The following is a 24,000-nucleotide window of genomic DNA, read 5'->3' as shown; positions in this document are numbered from 1 at the left end:
GGGAGGGGGGCTGTTTTGGGAGGGAGATGTGTGTGTATGTGTGTGTTACTCTTTGTGTGTGCAGATGTTGAAAGATTTCAAAGGGTTGATAGGTGATCCGCCCCAGATTTACCTGAGCACCTCATTGGGGTTCCCAGCAATGGGCCCCTTCTTGTCCGTGGCCCCGTGGCACTCAGACTTCATCAGGGTGTGTGCCCCCCTGTCGAGCATCATGGTGGAGGTTGCCATGGCGATGACAGCCACCCCATCGCGCACGCGAGCCTCCAGGCCGTAGTCCCACTCGTCATACGACACAGAGATTAAACCTGCAGAGAGACAGAGAGAGAGAGAGAGATGAGAAGGAGGGGGTGGATAGAGAGAGCAAGAGAGAGAGAGAAATGAGGGAAGAGGCAGAAACAGATAGAATGATGAAAATAGGAAGAAAGGGAGAGCAGAAAGAGAGAGATCCATGACATACAGTCGACAGAGGAGACAGTAGGGAGATAGAGAGGGAGATAAGAGGGAGATAGAGAGGGAGATAGGAGGGAGATAGAGAGGGAGATAGAGAGGGAGATAGGAGGGAGATAGGAGGGAGATAGAGAGGGAGATAGGAGGGAGATAGAGAGGGAGATAGAGAGGGAGATAGAGAGGGAGATAGAGAGGGAGATAGGAGGGAGATAGAGAGGGAGATAGAGAGGGAGATAGGAGGGAGATAGGAGGGAGATAGAGAGGGAGATAGGAGGGAGATAGAGAGGGAGATAGAGAGGGAGATAGAGAGGGAGATAGAGAGGGAGATAGGAGGGAGATAGAGAGGGAGATAGGAGGGAGATAGGAGGGAGATAGAGAGGGAGATAGAGAGGGAGATAGAGAGGGAGATAGGAGGGAGATAGAGAGGGAGATAGGAGGGAGATAGAGAGGGAGATAGGAGGGAGATAGGAGGGAGATAGGAGGGAGATAGAGAGGGAGATAGGAGGGAGATAGAGAGGGAGATAGAGAGGGAGATAGGAGGGAGATAGAGAGGGAGATAGGAGGGAGATAGGAGGGAGATAGAGAGGGAGATAGGAGGGAGATAGAGAGGGAGATAGAGAGGGAGATAGGAGGGAGATAGAGAGGGAGATAGGAGGGAGATAGGAGGGAGATAGAGAGGGAGATAGAGAGGGAGATAGAGAGGGAGATAGGAGGGAGATAGAGAGGGAGATAGGAGGGAGATAGAGAGGGAGATAGAGAGGGAGATAGGAGGGAGATAGGAGGGAGATAGAGAGGGAGATAGGAGGGAGATAGGAGGGAGATAGAGAGGGAGATAGAGAGGGAGATAGGAGGGAGATAGGAGGGAGATAGAGAGGGAGATAGAGAGGGAGATAGAGAGGGAGATAGGAGGGAGATAGAGAGGGAGATAGAGAGGGAGATAGAGAGGGAGATAGAGAGGGAGATAGGAGGGAGATAGAGAAAGAGAATAGAGGAAAAGGGGTTATGCACTCAAGGGGTTAAACACACTGTGAGGCGTGTGCCACACACCACTGACAGTCACACCTCTCCTCTCTTCTCAGTCAAACTGCATCCTCACGCCCTCTCTGGCCCGCTTGACAGGGTCTGGCCAATCCATTACCAGGCAACTGGACAGAAATAGACAGACAGCATCCAACCTGTAGACCCACGGGGCTCTGGGATGACAGCTCAGTCTCTCCAGGACCATATCTAATGTCACACTCTGTTGACACTTTCTCAAGGCTTTTATAGTCACCCTACAAAAATGATATTATAGAACTAGAGTGTGTGCATGCTAGTGGAAAGGGTTGGTTGGTAGCCAGTGGGAACTGTCCATCTCAGGACATGAGGAAAATCTCACAACGACTTAGACAACCTCATCTCCCTTAGCGATGGGGGTAAACAGGAAGTGGGGACAGTGGCGTTGACTTGGAGGTGTATGAGCACTTGTGCTCTGAGATCCAGACCCCTTGTCCTTCCATTTGAACTGCAGTAGTCCTCTACTCCCCGCCCCTCCTTCTCGTTCTAACTGTTGATTGGAGGACCTTATTACAAAACCCCGCAATTGGTGCCAGACAGCTCATCATTGTCTGTGATGTAAGATTAGGAGGGTCACATGCTAAATACGTTAGCAATATCTGTGTGTCACGAGATGTGTGTTTAAGTGAATTGAGAAAGAGAGAGGGATAGAGGAAGGGGGAGGGATAGAGGAGGGGGAGGAGGAGAGAGGGATAGAGGAGGGGGAGGAGGAGAGAGGGATAGGGGAGGAGGAGGAGAGAGGGATAGAGGAGGAGGAAGAGGAGGATAGAGGGATAGAGGAGAGAGAGAGGGATAGAGGAGGAGGAGGAGGAGGAGGAGGAGGAGAGAGAGGGATAGAGGAGGAGGAGAGAGATGGATAGAGGAGGAGGAGGAGAAAGAGGGATAGGGGAGGAGGAGAGAGAGGGATAGAGGAGGAGAGAGAGGGATGGAGGAGGAGGAGAGAGAAAAGGATAGAGGAGAAGGAGGAGGAGGAGAGAGAAAAGGATAGAGGAGGAGGTGGAGGAGAGAGGGATAGAGGAGGAGGAGAGAGGGGTAGAGGAGGAGGAGAGAGAGAGGGATAGAGGAGGAGGAGGAGGAGGAGGAGAGAGAGGGATAGAGGAGGAGGAGGATAGAGGGATAGAGGAGGAGAGGAGAGAGAAAGAGAGGGATAGAGGAGGAGGAGGAGAGAGAGAGATAGAGGAGGAGAGAGAGGGATAGAGGAGGAGGAGGAGAGAGAGAGGGATAGAGGAGGAGGAGGAGAGAGAGAGAGATAGAGGAGGAGGAGAGAGGGATAGGAGGAGGAGGGGAGAGAGAGGGATAGAGGAGGAGGAGGAGGAGGAGGAGAGAGAGGGATAGAGGAGGAGGAGAGAGGGATAGAGGAGGAGGTGGAGGAGAGGGGGATAGAGGAGGAGGAGAGAGGGGTAGAGGAGGAGGAGAGAGAGAGGGATAGAGGAGGAGGAGGAGGAGGAGGAGGAGGAGGAGGAGGAGGAGGAGAGAGAGGGATAGAGGAGGAGGAGGATAGAGGGATAGAGGAGGAGGAGGAGAGAGAAAGAGAGGGATAGAGGAGGAGGAGGAGGAGGAGGAGGAGAGAGAGGGATAGAGGAGGAGGAGGATAGAGGGATAGAGGAGGAGGAGGAGAGAGAAAGAGAGGGATAGAGGAGGAGTAGGAGAGAGAGAGGGATAGAGGAGGAGGAGGAGGAGGAGAGAGAGGGATAGAGGAGGAGGAGGATAGAGGGATAGAGGAGGAGGAGGAGAGAGAAAGAGAGTGATAGAGGAGGAGGAGGAGGAGGAGGAGAGAGAGGGATAGAGGAGGAGAGTGAGGGATAGAGGAGGAGGAGGAGAGAGAGGGATAGAGGAGGAGGAGGATAGAGGGATAGAGGAGGAGGAGGAGAGACAGGGATAGAGGAGGAGAGAGAGGGATAGAGGAGGAGGAGGAGAGAGAAAGGGATAGAGGAGCAGGAGGAGGAGGAAAGAAGGATAGATGAGGAGGTGGAGGAGAGAGGGATAGAGGAGGAGGAGGAGAGAGAGAGGGATAGAGGAGGAAGAGGAGAGAGAGAGAGATAGAGGAGGAGGAGAGAGGGATAGGAGGAGGATGGGAGAGAGAGGGATAGAGGAGGAGGAGAGAGGGATAGAGGAGGAGGTGGAGGAGAGGGGGATAGAGGAGGAGGAGAGAGGGGTAGAGGAGGAGGAGAGAGAGAGGGATAGAGGAGGAGGAGGAGGAGGAGGAGGAGGAGGAGAGAGAGGGATAGAGGAGGAGGAGGATAGAGGGATAGAGGAGGAGGAGGAGAGAGAAAGAGAGGGATAGAGGAGGAGGAGGAGGAGGAGGAGGAGAGAGAGGGATAGAGGAGGAGGAGGATAGAGGGATAGAGGAGGAGGAGGAGAGAGAAAGAGAGGGATAGAGGAGGAGGAGGAGAGAGAGAGGGATAGAGGAGGAGGAGGAGGAGGAGAGAGAGGGATAGAGGAGGAGGAGGATAGAGGGATAGAGGAGGAGGAGGAGAGAGAAAGAGAGTGATAGAGGAGGAGGAGGAGGAGGAGAGAGAGGGATAGAGGAGGAGAGTGAGGGATAGAGGAGGAGGAGGAGAGAGAGGGATAGAGGAGGAGGAGGATAGAGGGATAGAGGAGGAGGAGGAGAGACAGGGATAGAGGAGGAGAGAGAGGGATAGAGGAGGAGGAGGAGAGAGAAAGGGATAGAGGAGCAGGAGGAGGAGGAAAGAAGGATAGATGAGGAGGTGGAGGAGAGAGGGATAGAGGAGGAGGAGGAGAGAGAGAGGGATAGAGGAGGAAGAGGAGAGAGAGAGAGATAGAGGAGGAGGAGAGAGGGATAGGAGGAGGAGGGGAGAGAGAGGGATAGAGGAGGAGGAGGAGAGAGAGGGATAGAGGAGGAGAGAGAGGGATGGAGGAGGAGGAGAGAGAAAAGGATAGAGGAGAAGGAGGAGGAGGAGAGAGAAAAGGATAGAGGAGGAGGTGGAGGAGAGAGGGATAGAGGAGGAGGAGAGAGGGGTAGAGGAGGAGGAGAGAGAGAGGGATAGAGGAGGAGGAGGAGGAGGAGGAGAGAGAGGGATAGAGGAGGAGGAGGATAGAGGGATAGAGGAGGAGAGGAGAGAGAAAGAGAGGGATAGAGGAGGAGGAGGAGAGAGAGAGATAGAGGAGGAGAGAGAGGGATAGAGGAGGAGGAGGAGAGAGAGAGGGATAGAGGAGGAGGAGGAGAGAGAGAGAGATAGAGGAGGAGGAGAGAGGGATAGGAGGAGGAGGGGAGAGAGAGGGATAGAGGAGGAGGAGGAGGAGGAGGAGGAGGAGAGAGAGGGATAGAGGAGGAGGAGAGAGGGATAGAGGAGGAGGTGGAGGAGAGGGGGATAGAGGAGGAGGAGAGAGGGGTAGAGGAGGAGGAGAGAGAGAGGGATAGAGGAGGAGGAGGAGGAGGAGGAGGAGGAGGAGGAGGAGAGAGAGGGATAGAGGAGGAGGAGGATAGAGGGATAGAGGAGGAGGAGGAGAGAGAAAGAGAGGGATAGAGGAGGAGGAGGAGGAGGAGGAGGAGAGAGAGGGATAGAGGAGGAGGAGGATAGAGGGATAGAGGAGGAGGAGGAGAGAGAAAGAGAGGGATAGAGGAGGAGGAGGAGAGAGAGAGGGATAGAGGAGGAGGAGGAGGAGGAGAGAGAGGGATAGAGGAGGAGGAGGATAGAGGGATAGAGGAGGAGGAGGAGAGAGAAAGAGAGTGATAGAGGAGGAGGAGGAGGAGGAGGAGAGAGAGGGATAGAGGAGGAGAGTGAGGGATAGAGGAGGAGGAGGAGAGAGAGGGATAGAGGAGGAGGAGGATAGAGGGATAGAGGAGGAGGAGGAGAGACAGGGATAGAGGAGGAGAGAGAGGGATAGAGGAGGAGGAGGAGAGAGAAAGGGATAGAGGAGCAGGAGGAGGAGGAAAGAAGGATAGATGAGGAGGTGGAGGAGAGAGGGATAGAGGAGGAGGAGGAGAGAGAGAGGGATAGAGGAGGAAGAGGAGAGAGAGAGAGATAGAGGAGGAGGAGAGAGGGATAGGAGGAGGATGGGAGAGAGAGGGATAGAGGAGGAGGAGAGAGGGATAGAGGAGGAGGTGGAGGAGAGGGGGATAGAGGAGGAGGAGAGAGGGGTAGAGGAGGAGGAGAGAGAGAGGGATAGAGGAGGAGGAGGAGGAGGAGGAGAGAGAGGGATAGAGGAGGAGGAGGATAGAGGGATAGAGGAGGAGGAGGAGAGAGAAAGAGAGGGATAGAGGAGGAGGAGGAGGAGGAGGAGGAGAGAGAGGGATAGAGGAGGAGGAGGAGAGAGAAAGAGAGGGATAGAGGAGGAGGAGGAGAGAGAGAGGGATAGAGGAGGAGGAGGAGGAGGAGAGAGAGGGATAGAGGAGGAGGAGGATAGAGGGATAGAGGAGGAGGAGGAGAGAGAAAGAGAGTGATAGAGGAGGAGGAGGAGGAGGAGAGAGAGGGATAGAGGAGGAGAGTGAGGGATAGAGGAGGAGGAGGAGAGAGAGGGATAGAGGAGGAGGAGGATAGAGGGATAGAGGAGGAGGAGGAGAGACAGGGATAGAGGAGGAGAGAGAGGGATAGAGGAGGAGGAGGAGAGAGAAAGGGATAGAGGAGCAGGAGGAGGAGGAAAGAAGGATAGATGAGGAGGTGGAGGAGAGAGGGATAGAGGAGGAGGAGGAGAGAGAGAGGGATAGAGGAGGAAGAGGAGAGAGAGAGAGATAGAGGAGGAGGAGAGAGGGATAGGAGGAGGAGGGGAGAGAGAGGGATAGAGGAGGAGGAGGAGAGAGAGAGGGATCGAGGAGGAGAGAGAGAGGGATAGAGGAGGAAGAAGAGAAGAGAGGGATAGAGGAGGAGGTGGAGAGAGAGAGAGAGGGATAGAGGAGGTGAGATACTGTTGCTCTAGAGTGCCACTTAAGGAACGCATCAGTGGAATTACCTATGAGGATTGGAGGCCATCAAACATGGCCGAAAGTGTGCCCGTTACCAAATTAGCATGTTAGCCTGCACCTTGGCTTCACACTGAACCATCGCAAACACCAGGCCTTAACTATATCGCGTACCACATTATTCTTACTTCCAATTAGTTATGAATTTAGTGAGACAATTCACATTCTGGAGGTTACTGTAAGGCCTATACTGTCAATTCATCCAACAGTGATGAACTAAAGTGTTGATTTTGACAGTTTGACACAAAACACCCTTAAATCATGCAGTATCTGCCATCTGTCACATACTAATGTGCAGGACAAACCTTCTTAAGGGACAGTTAAAACCTGCAGAAAAACATGTTCATTACCTCGCCCACTCGACCAGCACACATCATATGATTTACATAGCTAACATGGTAATACATTATTAAGGGCCATATCCATCAACGATTTACAATGATTTATTGTAAATCATGCAGAAATATTAATGTAAGATTTTGCACCCAAAAATGTGCATTGTGTGCATGGATTTCAGATTAGGTTTTGATCCGTACCAGCTACCTGGTCCCACATATTCCCAACTATAAATCAACATCAAAACAGCAACCAATCATAGACTTTAAATAGAGATAAATCACATAGAACTTATTCCAAACCAACCTGTAGGGAACTCGGCAGGGATCACTTCAGCGTCCCCAGCTACCAGTGAGGGGACGATCCAGGTGTAGCCGTAGCCCGTGATCCCTACGGAGTGGGCCACTTCGAAGATGGTGTTGGCCTCCTCCTTAGTGCAGTACAGCAGGATGACGGGGCTCTGCAGCTTCTTCAGCTGGTTCTGGATCTTAGAGTCTCCATCGTCCACTGACATGTCCAGCAGCAGAACCTCCTCCAGCTCCCAGCCCACAAAGCTGTTCTCTATGGTGCTCCGGATCTACAGGGTAGAGGGAGGGACGGGGGGACCAGGGAGGAAGAAGTAGGTGGGTGAGAGGTAGGGTCGGTATGATAATCTGTCATATTGAGTTATCACAATATGTGTTCAACGACATTGAGGAAGACAGAGGCGTGTGAGAGGGCTGAAGGGCCATTTGACAGGGCCAATCTGATTTCTCTCAACGCAACAGTATTTAAATACCTACTGACACTTCCTGACTACATGAACAAGTTGAGATTAGCCGCCGGTTTAGTAGTTGCCTTCCTATCACTATCCTAGAAGTTAAGACGATAAGTCCACGGTGACGTTACAATCTGCTCATGGACTGCCTGGTGGCACTATTCAAAGGAAGGAGGGAAAAAGAGAGAGCTACCCTGTCGTGAGGGCGTGTATCGGTGAGCTACCTTGGTGACAAAGTCCAGGTATCCGGGGTAGTATGTGGTGACGATGGAGAAGATGTACCAGTCGTACTCCTCCATGATGTTGAGCATGACCGAGGCCTGCTGCTCGATGGACGGGCCAAACTGGAAGAACATAGAGTTGTCATCCTGGGGAACAGAAGAGTGGAGGTCAGTAATGCTATGTTACATGTCCACATCGAATATTGAACTGGAGAGGAGGCGTCTAGACAACACTCTGCAGTTGTTTCCCAATACTGTATGTGTGTGTGTGTGTGTGTGTGTGTGTGCGGCCATGTTTCTGTGTGTGTCAGTGTGTGCGTCAGTGTGTAAAAACATGGCGTGTCTGTCAGCATGGCAGGGTATTGAAATCTCTTTGGCTTAGGAATCCGTGCTTCACTCAACATCAAAGCCTAACCTCTACAACCCAGGGGACGCACATGGGTTGATCCGTTACCTTGTTTCCACATGAATGAGATCAGACTAAACCACTGAAAAGGCACAGCAGAAAGGGGTGAATAAGTATGCTGTGTGTGTTTGCCACTTATATATGATATATCATACAGGTACATAATAACTGTGAATAAGCACTATATTCCACAACAGTATATTCCACAATAGTATATTCCACAACAGTATATTCTACACGTCTAAGTCAGTGTAAATGTCCACTGTCCCCTACTCTCCACTAAGCCATGATTGACCCTCTAGCCCTCCTCCATGTGTCCCTCTACACACTACCTTCATCCCACCTCATCCCCTTTTTCCACTTTCTGTCTCCTGTCCCTCTCTCCTGTGATCTCTCTCTATCTCCTCTCCCGCTCCCTGTCCCATTTATTCCAGTGAAATTACTGCCGGGACACAGTTATAATTGAATTTCCAGCCCCCCTCCTCCACACGGTCCCCTGCAGCTCCCCTCCTCTCTTTCTAAGAGCAGTGTTAATGTACTGGCCCATGCAGTCATTCAGAGAGCCAGAGGTCCGCAGAATTTTCATTAGCAGAAAAAAAAAGAGAGAGAAAAAAGACCCAGATAAAGACTGGCTTCATTTACAGCAACAATAATTAAGGTCAGTCTGAATTATCACCTCCCTGAGCGCTGGGGTATCGATTAGCACACATTAAAATGCCTGAGGAGGGAGTGTGTCCCTGTCTGTCCCAAGCAGCCACTGCAGTCTACTGTACTGGACCGTAAGACAGAGGCTAAATAATAAGGGGAGAGAGGGAACAACACTGAGGGATAAAGGGAGAGACAGACAGAGACAGAGAGAGTAGGCTGGGTGAGGAACGAAGAGGGTTAAAGAGAGAGACAGACAGAGACAGAGAGAGTAGGCTGGGTGAGGAACGAAGAGGGTTAAAGAGAGAGACAGACAGAGACAGAGAGAGTAGGCTGGGTGAGGAACGAAGAGGGTTAAAGAGAGAGACAGACAGAGACAGAGAGAGTAGGCTGGGTGAGGAACGAAGAGGGTTAAAGAGAGAGACAGACAGAGAGAGAGAGAGTAGGCTGGGTGAGGAACGAAGAGGGTTAAAGAGAGAGACAGACAGAGAGAGAGAGTGTAGGCTGGGTGAGGAACGAAGAGGGTTAAAGAGAGAGACAGACAGAGACAGACAGAGACAGAGAGAGTACGCTGGGTGAGGAACGAAGAGGGTAAAAGAGAGAGACAGACAGAGACAGAGAGAGTAGGCTGGGTGAGGAACGAAGAGGGTAAAAGAGAGAGACAGACAGAGACAGACAGAGACAGAGAGAGTACGCTGGGTGAGGAACGAAGAGGGTAAAAGAGAGAGGAATTGACAGAAAAGAGGGAGGGAGAGAAATTAGTCAGAGAGAGCAATGGAATCCTGAGAGAAGGTGAGTATGGGGGGAGGGAGGGAGGGGGGTCTATGGTAACAATGAGGGCAGCAGGTGAGTATGGAGGGAGGGGGAGGGAGGGGGGTCTATGGTAACAATGAGGGCAGCGGGTGAGTATGGAGGGAGGGGGAGGGAGGGGGGTCTATGGTAACAATGAGGGCAGCAGGTGAGTATGGAGGGAGGGGGAGGGAGGGGGTATATGGTAACAATGAGGGCAGCAGGTGAGTATGGAGGGAGGGGGAGGGAGGGGGGTCTATGGTAACAATGAGGGGAGCGGGTGAGTGTGGAGGGAGGGGGAGGGAGGGAGGTCTATGGTAACAATGAGGGCAGCAGGTGAGTATGGAGGGAGGGGGTCTATGGTAACAATGAGGGCAGCGGGTGAGTATGGAGGGAGGGGGAGGGAGGGGGGTCTATGGTAACAATGAGGGCAGCGGGTGAGTATGGAGGGAGGGGGAGGGAGGGGGGTCTATGGTAACAATGAGGGCAGCGGGTGAGTATGGAGGGAGGGGGAGGGAGGGGGGTCTATGGTAACAATGAGGGCAGCGGGTGAGTATGGAGGGAGGGGGAGGGAGGGGGGTCTATGGTAACAATGAGGGGAGCGGTTGAGTATGGAGGGAGGGGGAGGGAGGGGGGTCTATGGTAACAATGAGTGGAGCGGTTGAGTATGGAGGGAGGGGGGTCTATGGTAACAATGAGGGGAGCGGGTGGCTGGTGGGCTGTGACCTGGTACAGACTGCAGAGTGAGTGAACAGCAGTGGGCCAGCGAGTCAGGGCAGCGCCAGCCACAGCTGCTAACCCACAGCCGATTGGTGCTGTCAGAGACAGACAGGATGTACATGTATGTCCTCCTCTCAGCAGCACCCAGAAGCCCTGACAGTAGTGAGGAGGGGGAATAACCGATTCAGTTACATATCGCTATATTATTTCTTGACAATATTATATTGATACTTTGACTCCAAGTATCAATTTGTAAAAATAGGAAATATATGTATTTTTTTCTAGGTAGCGTTAGCTAGCGCTAGTCGGCTGTACCTGCGCCAAAACTGGTATTTTTCATCCTGTAGCTTGTTCTCCATCTTCCTTTTAAAAAGTGAGCCACCATTTCTTCAGCACTTTTATTTCCATGACTAACCACAACTCATTTTCTCATGATCTCTCTCTCTCTGTAGCAGACATATAGTGAGCAATATGTTTGGAATATAAAATCACAATAAAATCGCAGTATGGGATACAATACATATAGAATCATGGGAATCGCAATACATATCCTTTCAGCACCTAACATTGTATCGTGAGGTCCCTGGCTATTACCAGCCCTACCTGACAGAGCCGGAGATAGTTCCTCTTTCTGCCTGGCTGCCTGCCCCACAGCTGCCCAATGAGAGAGCTCACACTCACCAAGCAGCCATTTGACTTGGAGGGAGAGAGTCAATAACTCAGGTATTTCAATTACACACGCAGGGACACACCAATGCCTACAAAGAAATTGAGCTTCTCCCAGCCCTGCCTCTGAATACGTGCATACAGGCACAACCTGTATGCAAGAGGCAAAAATACACAGGGATACATTCATGCACTATATGCACAGCGTAAGGAGTACAGTATGTTATGTACACTGACTGCACACAAACAGATCTGGGACAAAGTTACCTACAGTACAGCATATACAGTATAGCATATACATACAGTCCACGCCACCCCAACCCACACAAGTATTTAATCTACATTGTATTCCGTATGTGGGTGTGCTCTGCATTACTGCAAGCCTGTAAGAGTACCTGGTCTCCATGCCTCAGCACCAATATAGATTTTTTGCCGTTTTGAAGAATGTTCAAGTGTATTTGATTTTTTTTCATAACCACCATTGCTGTTTTTCTACTTGTGTGAGTGTGCTGTCTGCTCCAAGGTTTTGACAATGCATATTTCTATCCTGCCTATAAGGGGTTCTTTGAACATGAGCGAGGGGAGATTGCTATTGACTGCTGCTCTGCACTGCCTGATGGGTAGAGATGCAAGAGCGAGGCAGGAGAGCAAGATGGAGAGAAAGAGAGGAGAGCAAGAGGGTGAGAGAAAAAGCAAGCAGGAGAGAGAGAGCGAGAGAGAGAGAGAAAGAGAGAGAGAGGGGTTGGGGAGAGAGAACAGCTGGGTCTTGCTAGAAGACTAGCTTGTTTAAAATCTACAGTGCAAGATACATACACAACACAATGCATGAAGTACATAATAGCTAACAGAATTGTCCAATCAAACACGCTGATATGAACACAAATAATGCATGCACTCAGAATACATATTCAAAATGAATTAAAAAAAATGTCATGAACATGTTCACTCACTTGTCTCATTCTGTCCCTCTCTGTCTCTCTCCAGCTCTCTCACTCACACAAGTATTATCTCTACCTCAATTAGACCTGCCTCTCTTCCCCTCTCTTCCCCCCTTCCTCCCTGCTCTCATGCTTCATCATCATATTTCTTATCATAAAAACCTCCTTATCTTTAATCAAGCACATGCAGACTTAATTAGTTCTCACATTTGTCAGACCATCACCTAATTAGCGCTGACCTTATTCTAACTACTTTTTGAACCCTAATTTATAAATCCCAGGTCTTGATTAAAATATTTGGCTAATTTTGCCCCTAACATGATTGTGATTATAATGTAACCAGCCGTCACAGCAGCCCTTCCAGGGAAAAGAGAAGAGGAACCAACGGAAGACCAAAGAAAAAAACGGAGAGCTCTTTGTTTTGCCTTTCGACACGAGACGTTAGCTGACTGAAACCCGAACCACTTAACTCACACAGATCGTTTCTCTATGGCGCATTTCTTGTCTAACTTTAGACGGCAACCCACTGAGGGCTGCAGCAGTCTGACGTCTTTCCACCCATTACCAGCTCTGTCTTAATAAAAAGTCTGCAGAAATACTGACCAGCCCACAACATCTCCTGTGGTCATGACATGCACTCAAAACCCCGTCTTACAGTAGGTTAGTCCTGTGGTCATGACATGCACTCAAACCCCCCGTCTTACAGTAGGTTAGTCCTGTGGTCATGACATGCACTCAAACCCCCCGTCTTACAGTAGGTTAGTCCTGTGGTCATGACATGCACTCAAACCCCTGTCTTACAGTAGGTTAGTCCTGTGGTCATGACATGCACTCAAAACTCCCGTCTTGCAGTAGGTTAGTCCTGTGGTCATGACATGCACTCAAACCCCCGTCTTACAGTAGGTTAGTCCTGTGGTCATGACATGCACTCAAAACTCCCGTCTTGCAGTAGGTTAGTCCTGTGGTCATGACATGCACTCAAAACCCCCGTCTTACAGTAGGTTAGTCCTGTGGTCATGACATGCACTCAAAACCCCCGTCTTACAGTAGGTTAGTCCTGTGGTCATGACATGCACTCAAAACCCCCGTCTTACAGTAGGTTAGTCCTGTGGTCATGACATGCACTCAAAACCCCCGTCTTACAGTAGGTTAGTCCTGTGGTCATGACATGCACTCAAAACTCCCGTCTTGCAGTAGGTTAGTCCTGTGGTCATGACATGCACTCAAACCCCCGTCTTACAGTAGGTTAGTCCTGTGGTCATGACATGCACTCAAACCCCCGTCTTACAGTAGGTTAGTCCTGTGGTCATGACATGCACTCAAAACTCCCGTCTTGCAGTAGGTTAGTCCTGTGGTCATGACATGCACTCAAACCCCCGTCTTACAGTAGGTTAGTCCTGTGGTCATGACATGCACTCAAACCCCCGTCTTACAGTAGGTTAGTCCTGTGGTCATGACATGCACTCAAAACCCCCGTCTTACAGTAGGTTAGTCCTTTGCAGGCGGCCAATGTCATTCCTTTGCTGCACGTCCCCTCTCTCTCTCTCTATTTCTCTCTTTCTCTCTTTCCCTACCTCTCTCTCTGCCCTCATCCTAAATTACACCTGTCCTCTTTCTCCGCCACACCAGGCCCTGAGCCATGGTCATGCTGTGGCCGCGTCTCGCCACTTCACACTCAGACGTCGCTGCGCTAACAGACACTGACTCCCCGTGCCAGCACCCACAGAGCTGGAGGTAACACCAGGTTTGCCTCAATGCTTTCACTCTCACACACACAGGCGGCAGAGCAGGGCAGGACAGGGGCAGTGGTCAGCTTCCGCCCCTAACCCTTTACCCAGAACACATCCCCACCTCATGGACAGCTCAGACAGGTCAACTAGGTCTCTGTGTGAGCGAGTGTCTGAGTTTCTATGTGTTCTTTTTCAGGCAACATGTAAGCACGCTCTCCGTCACTGTCAGTGTGAAAAGATCACCCGCTTTCTCCTTTTTCTCCCTCCCTCGCAGCTCCTCCTTACCCGTGCTCCCACCAATTAGCACGATTAAAATTCAAATCTGCTTTATTGGCATGACAGGAGTATTTCCAAAGCGGAACATGTTACAAGACAGGGTAAGACAATAAGCCAATCTACACAGTCCCTCCTCCTTCCCTGGCTGCCTCTCACTCTCGCTTTGTCACTGAGCCTCCCAAGACCCCTCCTCCTTTTTAAATCACTGATACCACAACAGTCCCCTTGCCATGCCATATTCAGGTCGCTTGTCCTGTGTGTGTGTGTGTGTGTGTGTCTGTGTGTGTGTGTGTGTGTGTGTGTGTATGTGTGTGTGTGTGTGTGTGCCCTCGTTCTGCCAGGCGTGACACTGGCACACTAACGTGCCCTTGGGCCGTGGCTGGCTGACAAAACTCCTACAAGGCATGTGTCTGCTGTGGCTTTTTAGGTTCTGGTGGGAGAGCATCCAACCTGCCACTGGACTCATGAATTGTTAAGAGCATCAGTCCCTTGTTAACTCTCTGACTTGGTCTGACTCCGTCTGTGAAGTGGGACAACAGGACAAGCATCTCTTTCCACCTCTCATCCTTCCCTTTTTCTGTCTCCCTTAGTCGGGAGACAGACATTTTTTTATTTAACTAGGTAAGTCAGTTAAGAATTCTTATTAACAATGACGGCCTACCCCGGCCAAATCCAGACGACGCTGGGCCTATTGTGCGCCCCCCTATGGGACTCCCAATCACGGCCTGATGTGTTGCAGCCTGGATTCAAACCAGGGACTGCAGTGACAGCTCTTGCACTGAGATGCAATGTCTTAGACTGCTGCGCCACTCAGGAGCCCGTGGAACCCACCAACAGTAAAAAACAATATAGAGAAGTATTATTGGAGAGAGAGAACAGACAGAACATAGTGAGAGACAGAGAGGAAGAGGTTGTCGTTACTGCACTAGCTGTGTGTTAACACTGGAGCAGTACATGTAGAACCATGTCATGCCAATAAAGACTCTTTTGAACCTGAATGTGAGAGGGAGGGAGGGAGGGAGGGAGGGAGGGAGGGAGGGAGGGAGGGAGGGAGGGAGGATTAAAGGAGACTGCTTTATAGTGATGTGCTGCTGATCTAGTGTTCAACTGCTTTGGCAACACAGCAGTCACGCCAATAAGCCAATAAAATTCACCTTTGAACTGAATTTGAAAGAAGAACAGAGGGAGAGCGGGAGAGGGGCGAGAGGAAGAGATAGCACGAGAAAGGGTAGGGAGTGAAAAAGAGGGTTACTTTGTTATAGCTGGCATGAAGTGGGACAATGTAGAATGAAAGGAAATGATGTAAAACATTGAAGAGATCCTTCCAAAACTGTATAGCTATGATAAAAAGTTGAGTGACGAGGACTTGACCCCAGTAGATATACTTGTTATATTATCATCATATCAGGGTGCTTTCAACAGCAGACTGGTAGGTTCATTTCCTGCAATGGGCCACATACAGCATACTGAATATGTGTTCACTTCAAATCGCTTTCCATGGCAACAGAATTACACTCCGATTTCTATAAAATGTATGCCAAACAAAAAACATTGATTTCAAAGTTTAACAAACTATACAACAATGACTTCTTTGAACAATTTACACAGTAAATAAATAAAAAACATTTACTGGGAAAACTGTGCAGATGCAAAGTTTGGTAACAGAATCTCCCTCAGTTTTATTCTGTTACCAAACTTTGTATTTGCACAGTTATTCCTGTAATTGTGTCTTTGTTACATTTTCAGTGGAAATTGTTAAAAGTGTGACTTGTCCATAGAGTTCTATGGTTTAACCTTAACGTCGATGGTTTCTGTTTGATATAAAGTTGAAGTCAGAAGTTTACATACACTTAGGTTGGAGTCATTAAAACTTGTTTTTCAACCACTCCACACATTTCTTGTTAACAATAGTTTTGGCAAGTAGGTTAGGACATCTACTTTGTGCATGAGACAAGTCATTTTTCCAATAATTGTTTACAGACAGATTATTCCACTTATAATTCACTATATCACAATTCCAGTGGGTCAGAAGTTAACACACACTAAGTTGACTGGGCCTTCAAAAGCTTGGAAAATTCCAGACAATTATGTCATGGCTTTAGAAGCTTCTGATAGGCTAATTGACATCATTTGAGTCAATTGGAGGTGTACCTGTGGATGTATTTCAAGGCCTACTTTCAAACTCAGTGCCTCTTTGCTTGACATCATGGGAAAATCAAAAGAAATCAGCCAAGAACTCCACGACTCTGGTTCATCTTTGGGAGGAATTTCCAAACGCCTAAAGGTACCACGTTCATCTGTAGTATGCAAGTATAAACACCATGGGAACACGCAGCCGTCATACCGCTCAGGAAGGAGACGCGTTCTGTCTCCTAGAGATGAACATACTTTGGTGCGAAAAGTGCAAATCAATCCCAGAACAACAGCAAAGGACCTTGTGAAGATGCTGGAGGAAACAGGTACAAAATTATCTATATCCACAGGAAAACGGGTCCTATATCAACATGACCCGAAAGGCCGCACAGCAAGGAAGAAGCCACTGCTCCAAAACCGCCATAAACTGCACATGGGGACAAAGATCATACTTTTTGGAGAAATGTCCTCTGTTCTGATGAAACAAAAATAGAACTGTTTGGCCATAATGACCATTGTTATGTTTGGAGGAAAAAGGGGGAGGCTTGCAAGCCGAAGAACACCATCCCAACCGTGAAGCACGGGGGTGGCAGCATCATGTTGTGGGGGTGCTTTGTTGCAGGAGGGACTGGTGCCCTTCACAAAATAGATGGCCTCATGGAGGAAGGAAAATTATGTGGATATATTGAAGCAACATCTCAAGACATCAGTCAGGAAGTCAAAGCTTGGTCGCAAATTGGTCTTCCAAATGGACAATGACCCCAAGAATGCTTCCAAAGTTGTGGCAAAATGGCTTAAGGACAACAAAGTCAAGGTGCTGGAGTGGCCATCACAAAGCCCTGACCTCATGTCAGGTGCGTGAATGAGGACCCAAAAGCGAATTAACAAAACAGAGTTTCTTTAATGACGAAACACACGTAGGCTCAGATGGACAGGCAGATTCCGACAGGACAGGACAAGGTTAGATGAACATGCAGATTCCGACAGGACAGGACAAGGTTGCAGCAAACACGACGATAGTCTGGTTCAGGCATGAGTAACACAAACGAGAATCCGACAAAGACAGAAACAAAAACAGAGAGAGATATAGAGGACTAATCAGAGGGAAAAAGGGAACAGGTGGGAAAAGGGGTGACGAGGTAGTTAGGAGGAGACAAGGAACAGCTGGGGGAAAGAGGGGGAGAAAAGGTAACCTAAAACGACCAGCAGAGGGAGACAGGGTGAAGAGAAAGGACAGAAACAAGACACAACATGACAATACATGACAGTACCCCCCCACTCACCGAGCGCCTCCTGGCGCACTCGAGGAGGAAACCTGGCGGCAACGGAGGAAATCATTGATCAGCGCACGGTCTAGCACGTCCCGAGAGGGAACCCAACTCCTCTCCTCAGGACCGTACCCCTCCCAATCTACTAGGTACTGATGACCACGGCCCCGAGGACGCATGTCCAAAATCCTACGGACCCTGTAGATGGGTGCGCCCTCGACAAGGATGGGGGGGGGGGGGGGAAGACGAGCGGGGGCGCGAAGAACGGGCTTGACACAGGAGACATGGAAGACCGGGTGGACGCGACGAAGATATCGCGGAAGAAGAAGTCGCACTGCGACAGGATTAATGATCTGAGAAATACGGAAAGGACCAATGAACCGCGGGGTCAACTTGCGAGAAGCGGTCTTGAGGGGAAGGTTCTGAGTGGAGAGCCAAACTCTCTGACCGCGACAATATCTAGGACTCTTAGTTCTACGCTTATTAGCAGCTCTCACAGTCTGCGCCCTATAACGGCAAAGTGCAGACCTGAACCTCTTCCAGGTGCGCTCGCAACGTTGGACAAAAGCCTGAGCGGAGGGGACGCTGGACTCGGCGAACTGAGATGAGAACAGCGGAGGCTGGTACCCGAGGCTACTCTGAAAAGGAGATACCCCGGTCGCAGACGAAGGAAGCGAGTTGTGGGCGTATTCTGCCCAGGGGAGCTGTTCTGACCAAGACGCAGGGTTGCGAAAAGAAAGACTGCGTAAGATGCGACCAATAGTCTGATTGGCCCGTTCTGCTTGACCGTTAGACTGGGGGTGAAAGCCGGAAGAGAGACTGACGGAAGCCCCAATCAAACGGCAAAACTCTCTCCAAAATTGAGACGTGAATTGCGGACCTCTGTCCGAAACGACGTCTGACGGAAGGCCATGAATTCTGAAAACATTCTCGATGATGATTTGTGCCGTCTCTTTAGCAGAAGGAAGCTTAGCAAGGGGAATAAAATGAGCCGCCTTAGAGAACCTGTCGACAACCGTAAGAATAACAGTCTTCCCCGCTGACGAAGGCAGTCCGGTGACAAAATCTAAGGCGATGTGAGACCACGGTCGAGAGGGAATGGGAAGCGGCCTGAGACGGCCGGCAGGAGGGGAGTTACCGGACTTAGTCTGCGCGCAGACCGAACAAGCAGCCACGAAGCGACGCGTGTCATGCTCCCGGGTGGGCCACCAAAAACGCTGGCGAATGGAAGCAAGCGTACCCCGAACGCCAGGGTGGCCGGCTAACTTGGCAGAGTGAGCCCACTGAAGAACGGCCAGACGAGTAGGAACGGGAACGAAAAGAAGGTTCCTAGGACAAGCGCGCGGCGACGGAGTTTGAGTGAGTGCTTGCTTTACCTGCCTCTCAATTCCCCAGACAGTCAACCCGACAACACGCCCCTCAGGGAGAATCCCCTCGGGGTCAGTGGAGGCTACTGAAGAACTGAAGAGATGAGATAAAGCATCAGGCTTGGTGTTCTTAGAGCCCGGACGATAAGAAATCACGAACTCGAAACGAGCGAAAAACAGCGCCCAGCGCGCCTGACGCGCATTAAGTCGTTTGGCAGAACGGATGTACTCAAGGTTCCTATGGTCAGTCCAAACGACAAAAGGAACGTTCGCCCCCTCCAACCACTGTCGCCATTCGCCTAGGGCTAAGCGGATGGCGATCAGTTCGCGGTTTCCCACATCATAGTTACGTTCCGACGGCGACAGGCGATGAGAAAAATACGCGCAAGGGTGGACCTTGTCGTCAGAGAGGGAGCGCTGAGAAAGAATGGCTCCCACGCCCACCTCTGACGCGTCAACCTCGACAACGAACTGTCTAGTGACGTCAGGTGTAACAAGGATAGGTGCGGATGTAAAACGATTCTTGAGGAGATCAAAAGCTCCCTGGGCGGAAACGGACCACTTAAAGCACGTCTTGACAGAAGTAAGGGCTGTGAGAGGAGCTGCCACCTGACCGAAATTACGGATGAAACGACGATAGAAGTTCGCGAAGCCGAGAAAGCGCTGCAGCTCGACGCGTGACTTAGGGACGGGCCAATCAATGACAGCTTGGACCTTAGCGGGATCCATCTTAATGCCTTCAGCGGAAATAACAGAACCGAGAAATGTGACGGAGGAGGCGTGAAAAGAGCACTTCTCAGCCTTCACAAAAAGACAATTCTCTAAAAGGCGCTGGAGGACACGTCGAACGTGCTGAACATGAATCTGGAGTGACGGTGAAAAAATCAGGATATCGTCAAGGTAAACGAAAACAAAGATGTTCAGCATGTCTCTCAGGACATCATTGACTAATGCCTGAAAGACAGCTGGAGCGTTAGCGAGGCCGAAAGGAAGAACCCGGTATTCAAAGTGCCCTAACGGAGTGTTAAACGCCGTCTTCCACTCGTCCCCCTCCCTGATGCGCACGAGATGGTAAGCGTTACGAAGGTCCAACTTAGTGAAAAACCTGGCTCCCTGCAGGATCTCGAAGGCTGAAGACATAAGAGGAAGCGGATAACGATTCTTCACTGTTATGTCATTCAGCCCTCGATAATCTATGCAGGGGCGCAGGGACCCGTCCTTCTTCTTAACAAAAAAAAACCCCGCTCCGGCGGGAGAGGAGGAGGGGACTATGGTACCGGCGGCAAGAGCTACAGACAAATAATCTTCGAGAGCCTTACGTTCGGGAGCCGACAGAGAGTATAGTCTACCCCGGGGGGGAGTGGTTCCCGGAAGGAGATCAATACTACAATCATACGACCGGTGTGGAGGAAGAGAGGTGGCCCTGGACCGACTGAACACCGTGCGCAGATCGTGATATTCCTCCGGCACCCCTGTCAAATCACCAGGCTCCTCCTGTGAAGAAGAGACAGAGGAAACAGGAGGGATAGCAGACATTAAACATTTCACATGACAAGAGACGTTCCAGGAGAGGATAGAATTACTAGACCAATTAATGGAAGGATTATGACAAACTAGCCAGGGATGGCCCAAAACAACAGGTGTAAAAGGTGAACGAAAAATTAAAAAAGAAATGGTTTCGCTATGATTACCAGAAACAGTGAGGGTTAAAGGTAGCGTCTCACGCTGAATCCTGGGGAGAGGACTACCATCCAGGGCGAACAAGGCCGTGGACTCCCTTAACTGTCTGAGAGGAATGTCATGTTCCCGAGCCCAGGTCTCGTCCATAAAACAGCCCTCCGCCCCAGAGTCTATTAAGGCACTGCAGGAAGCTGACGAACCGGTCCAGCGTAGATGGACCGACAAGGTAGTGCAGGATCTTGAAGGAGAGACAGGAGTAGTAGCGCTCACCAGTAGCCCTCCGCTTACTGATGAGCTCTGGCTTTTACTGGACATGAAGTGACAAAATGACCAGCAGAACCGCAATAGAGACAGAGGCGGTTGGTGATTCTCCGTTCCCTCTCCTTAGTCGAGATGCGGATACCTCCCAGCTGCATAGGCTCAGCACCCGAGCCGGCAGAGGAAGATGGTAGTGATGCGGAGAGGGGGGCAACGGAGAACGCGAGCTCCTTTCCACGAGCTCGGTGACGAAGATCAACCCGTCGCTCAATGCGAATAGCGAGTTCAATCAAGGAATCCACGCTGGAAGGAACCTCCCGGGAGAGAATCTCATCCTTTACCTCTGCGCGGAGACCCTCCAGAAAACGAGCGAGCAAAGCCGGCTCGTTCCAGCCACTGGAGGCAGCAAGAGTGCGAAACTCAATAGAGTAGTCTGTTATGGATCGATTACCTTGACATAGGGAAGACAGGACCCTGGAAGCCTCCTCCCCAAAAACAGATCGATCAAAAACCCGTATCATCTCCTCCTTAAAGTCCTGATACTGGTTAGTACACTCAGCCCTTGCCTCCCAGATTGCCGTGCCCCACTCACGAGCCCGTCCAGTAAGGAGAGATATGACGTAGGCGACACGAGCAGTGCTCCTGGAGTAAGTGTTGGGCTGGAGAGAAAACACAATATCACACTGGGTGAGGAACGAGCGGCATTCAGTGGGCTCCCCAGAGTAACACGGCGGGTTATTGATTCTGGGCTCCGGAGATTCGAAAGCCCTGGAAGTGGCCGGTGGATCGAGGCGGAGATGGTGAACCTGTTCTGTGAGGTTGGAGACTTGGGTGGCCAGGGTCTCAACGGCATGTCGAGCAGCAGACAATTCCTGCTCGTGTCTGCCTAGCATCGCTCCCTGGATCTCGACGGCTGAGTGGAGAGGATCCGAAGTCGCTGGGTCCATTCTTGGTCGGATTCTTCTGTCAGGTGCGTGAATGAGGACCCAAAAGCGAATTAACAAAACAGAGTTTCTTTAATGACGAAACACACGTAGGCTCAGATGGACAGGCAGATTCCGACAGGACAGGACAAGGTTAGATGAACATGCAGATTCCGACAGGACAGGACAAGGTTGTAGCAAACACGACGATAGTCTGGTTCAGGCATGAGTAACACAAACGAGAATCCGACAAAGACAGAAACAAAAACAGAGAGAGATATAGAGGACTAATCAGAGGGAAAAAGGGAACAGGTGGGAAAAGGGGTGACGAGGTAGTTAGGAGGAGACAAGGAACAGCTGGGGGAAAGAGGGGGAGAAAAGGTAACCTAAAACGACCAGCAGAGGGAGACAGGGTGAAGAGAAAGGACAGAAACAAGACACAACATGACAATACATGACACCTCAATCCTATAGAAAATGTTTGGGCAGAACTGAAAAAGCGTGTGCGAGCAAGGAGGCCTACAAACCTGACTCAGTTACACCAGCTCTGTCAGGAGGAATGGGCCAAAAATCACCCAACTTATTGTGGGAAGCTTGTGGAAGGCTACCCAAAACGTTTGACCTAAGTTAAACAATTTAAAGGCAATGCTACCAAATACTAATTGAGTGTATGTAAACTTCTGACCCACTGGGAATGTGATGAAAGAAATAAAAGCAGAAATAAATAATTTTCTCTAATATTATTCTGACATTTCACATTCTTAATATAAAGTGGTGATCCTAACTGACAGATTTTTACTAGAAGTAAATGTCAGGAATTGTGAAAAACTGAATTTAAATGTATTTGGCTAAGGTGTATGTAAACTTCCAACTTCAACTGTACATCAGCGTAATTCTGTTACTATGAAATTTTCCCAAAGCGACTTAAAGTTAGCACATATTCAGCATGCTGTATGTGGCCCGTTATGTGGCCCGTTACCATGGAATTTCTCTTTTTTGAATCAAAGCATCTGCTAAACGACTTTATTTCTTTCATCACTATTAGCAAAATGTGATATTGTTCAAACCCTATTACAACCCACCCTGCATGCATCCATCCACTGGCTCTCATCCCTCCATCCTCGGCAGGCGGGCATAGAGCTGCACAGACGCTGGAGTGAGGCTGCACTTCCTCTCCCACACTGTGACTGCACACTGTCTCACTAGCTGTGTTCACAGTACAGACAAGCCTCTGGCAGCCACCTTCTCTATACCTCTCTCACACGCTTTCCCTCTCTCTGTCATTGAGCGGGAAGACAAGTTCACATGGCAGTGAATTTAGGGACGCCAGAGCAAAATATTCAGTTGTTTCTTCAACAATGGCAGCCACATTAACATATTGACAGTATCAACTCCCACAAGATGCTAGTATGCAGCAGCCATTGGAAACTGAATATCTACAATCGGCTAATCTGTCTCTCTTTGAGAATGAATTAAAAACATTTCACTATTTCAAGCAAAGCTTTTGTTTCTTCACTTTTCCACATGTATCCTCTATCCTCCATTCTCTTTATTTTCCTAACCTCTGCTCCCATTTTCCACATGTATCCTCTATCCTCCATTCTCTTTATTTTCCTGACCTCTGCTCCCATTTTCCACATGCTCACTCTCTATCCGCGCTGAAAACAATAAATACATTTCCCAAAGAAATTGACATCATGAGCACATACTGTACAGTACTCACACCCTACACACACGCACATACACACAGCCTACAGACACGCACATACACACACCCTACAGACACGCACACACACACACCCATCACACACGCACATACACACACCCTACAGACACGCACATACACACACCCTACACACACGCACATACACACACCCTACACACACGCACATAAACACACCCTACAGACACGCACACACACACCCTACACACACGCACATACACACACCCTACAGACACGCACATACACACACCCATCACACACGCACATACACACACCCTACACACACGCACATACACACAGCCTACAGACACGCACATACACACACCCTACAGACACGCACACACACACACCCATCACACACGCACATACACACACCCTACAGACACGCACATACACACACCCTACACACACGCACATACACACACCCTACACACACGCACATACACACACCCTACAGACACGCACATACACACACCCTACACACACGCACATACACACACCCTACAGACACGCACATACACACACCCTACAGACAAGCACATACACACACCCTACAGACACGCACACACACACACCCTACACACACGCACATACACACACCCTACAGACACGCACATACACACACCCTACACACACGCACATACACACACCCTACACACACGCACATACACACACCCTACAGACACGCACATACACACACCCTACACACACGCACATACACACACCCTACAGACACGCAC

The 24,000-nt window shown here is 50.0% G+C and overlaps 1 protein-coding gene across 3 annotated transcripts in view; it reads right to left on the bottom strand.

The window, feature by feature from the left end:
* Window positions 1-24,000, bottom strand: part of LOC110485181 (glutamate receptor ionotropic, NMDA 2B) — a 139,610-nt gene that overhangs the window by 35,434 nt on the left and 80,176 nt on the right. For all 3 annotated transcript variants that reach the window (XM_036941137.1, XM_036941139.1, XM_036941138.1), the window contains exons 4-6: window positions 7,742-7,885; window positions 7,067-7,337; window positions 113-305 (exon numbers count right to left, since the gene is read on the bottom strand). In XM_036941137.1, the coding sequence (XP_036797032.1) occupies window positions 113-305; window positions 7,067-7,337; window positions 7,742-7,885 (608 nt within the window). The remainder of the gene's footprint in view (window positions 1-112; window positions 306-7,066; window positions 7,338-7,741; window positions 7,886-24,000) is intronic.

This window comes from Oncorhynchus mykiss, chromosome 13, assembly GCF_013265735.2.
Source record: "Oncorhynchus mykiss isolate Arlee chromosome 13, USDA_OmykA_1.1, whole genome shotgun sequence".
NCBI lineage: Eukaryota > Metazoa > Chordata > Actinopteri > Salmoniformes > Salmonidae > Oncorhynchus > Oncorhynchus mykiss.
Note: the sequence above shows the minus strand (reverse complement) of the source record. Positions and strands in the feature narration are given on the sequence as shown.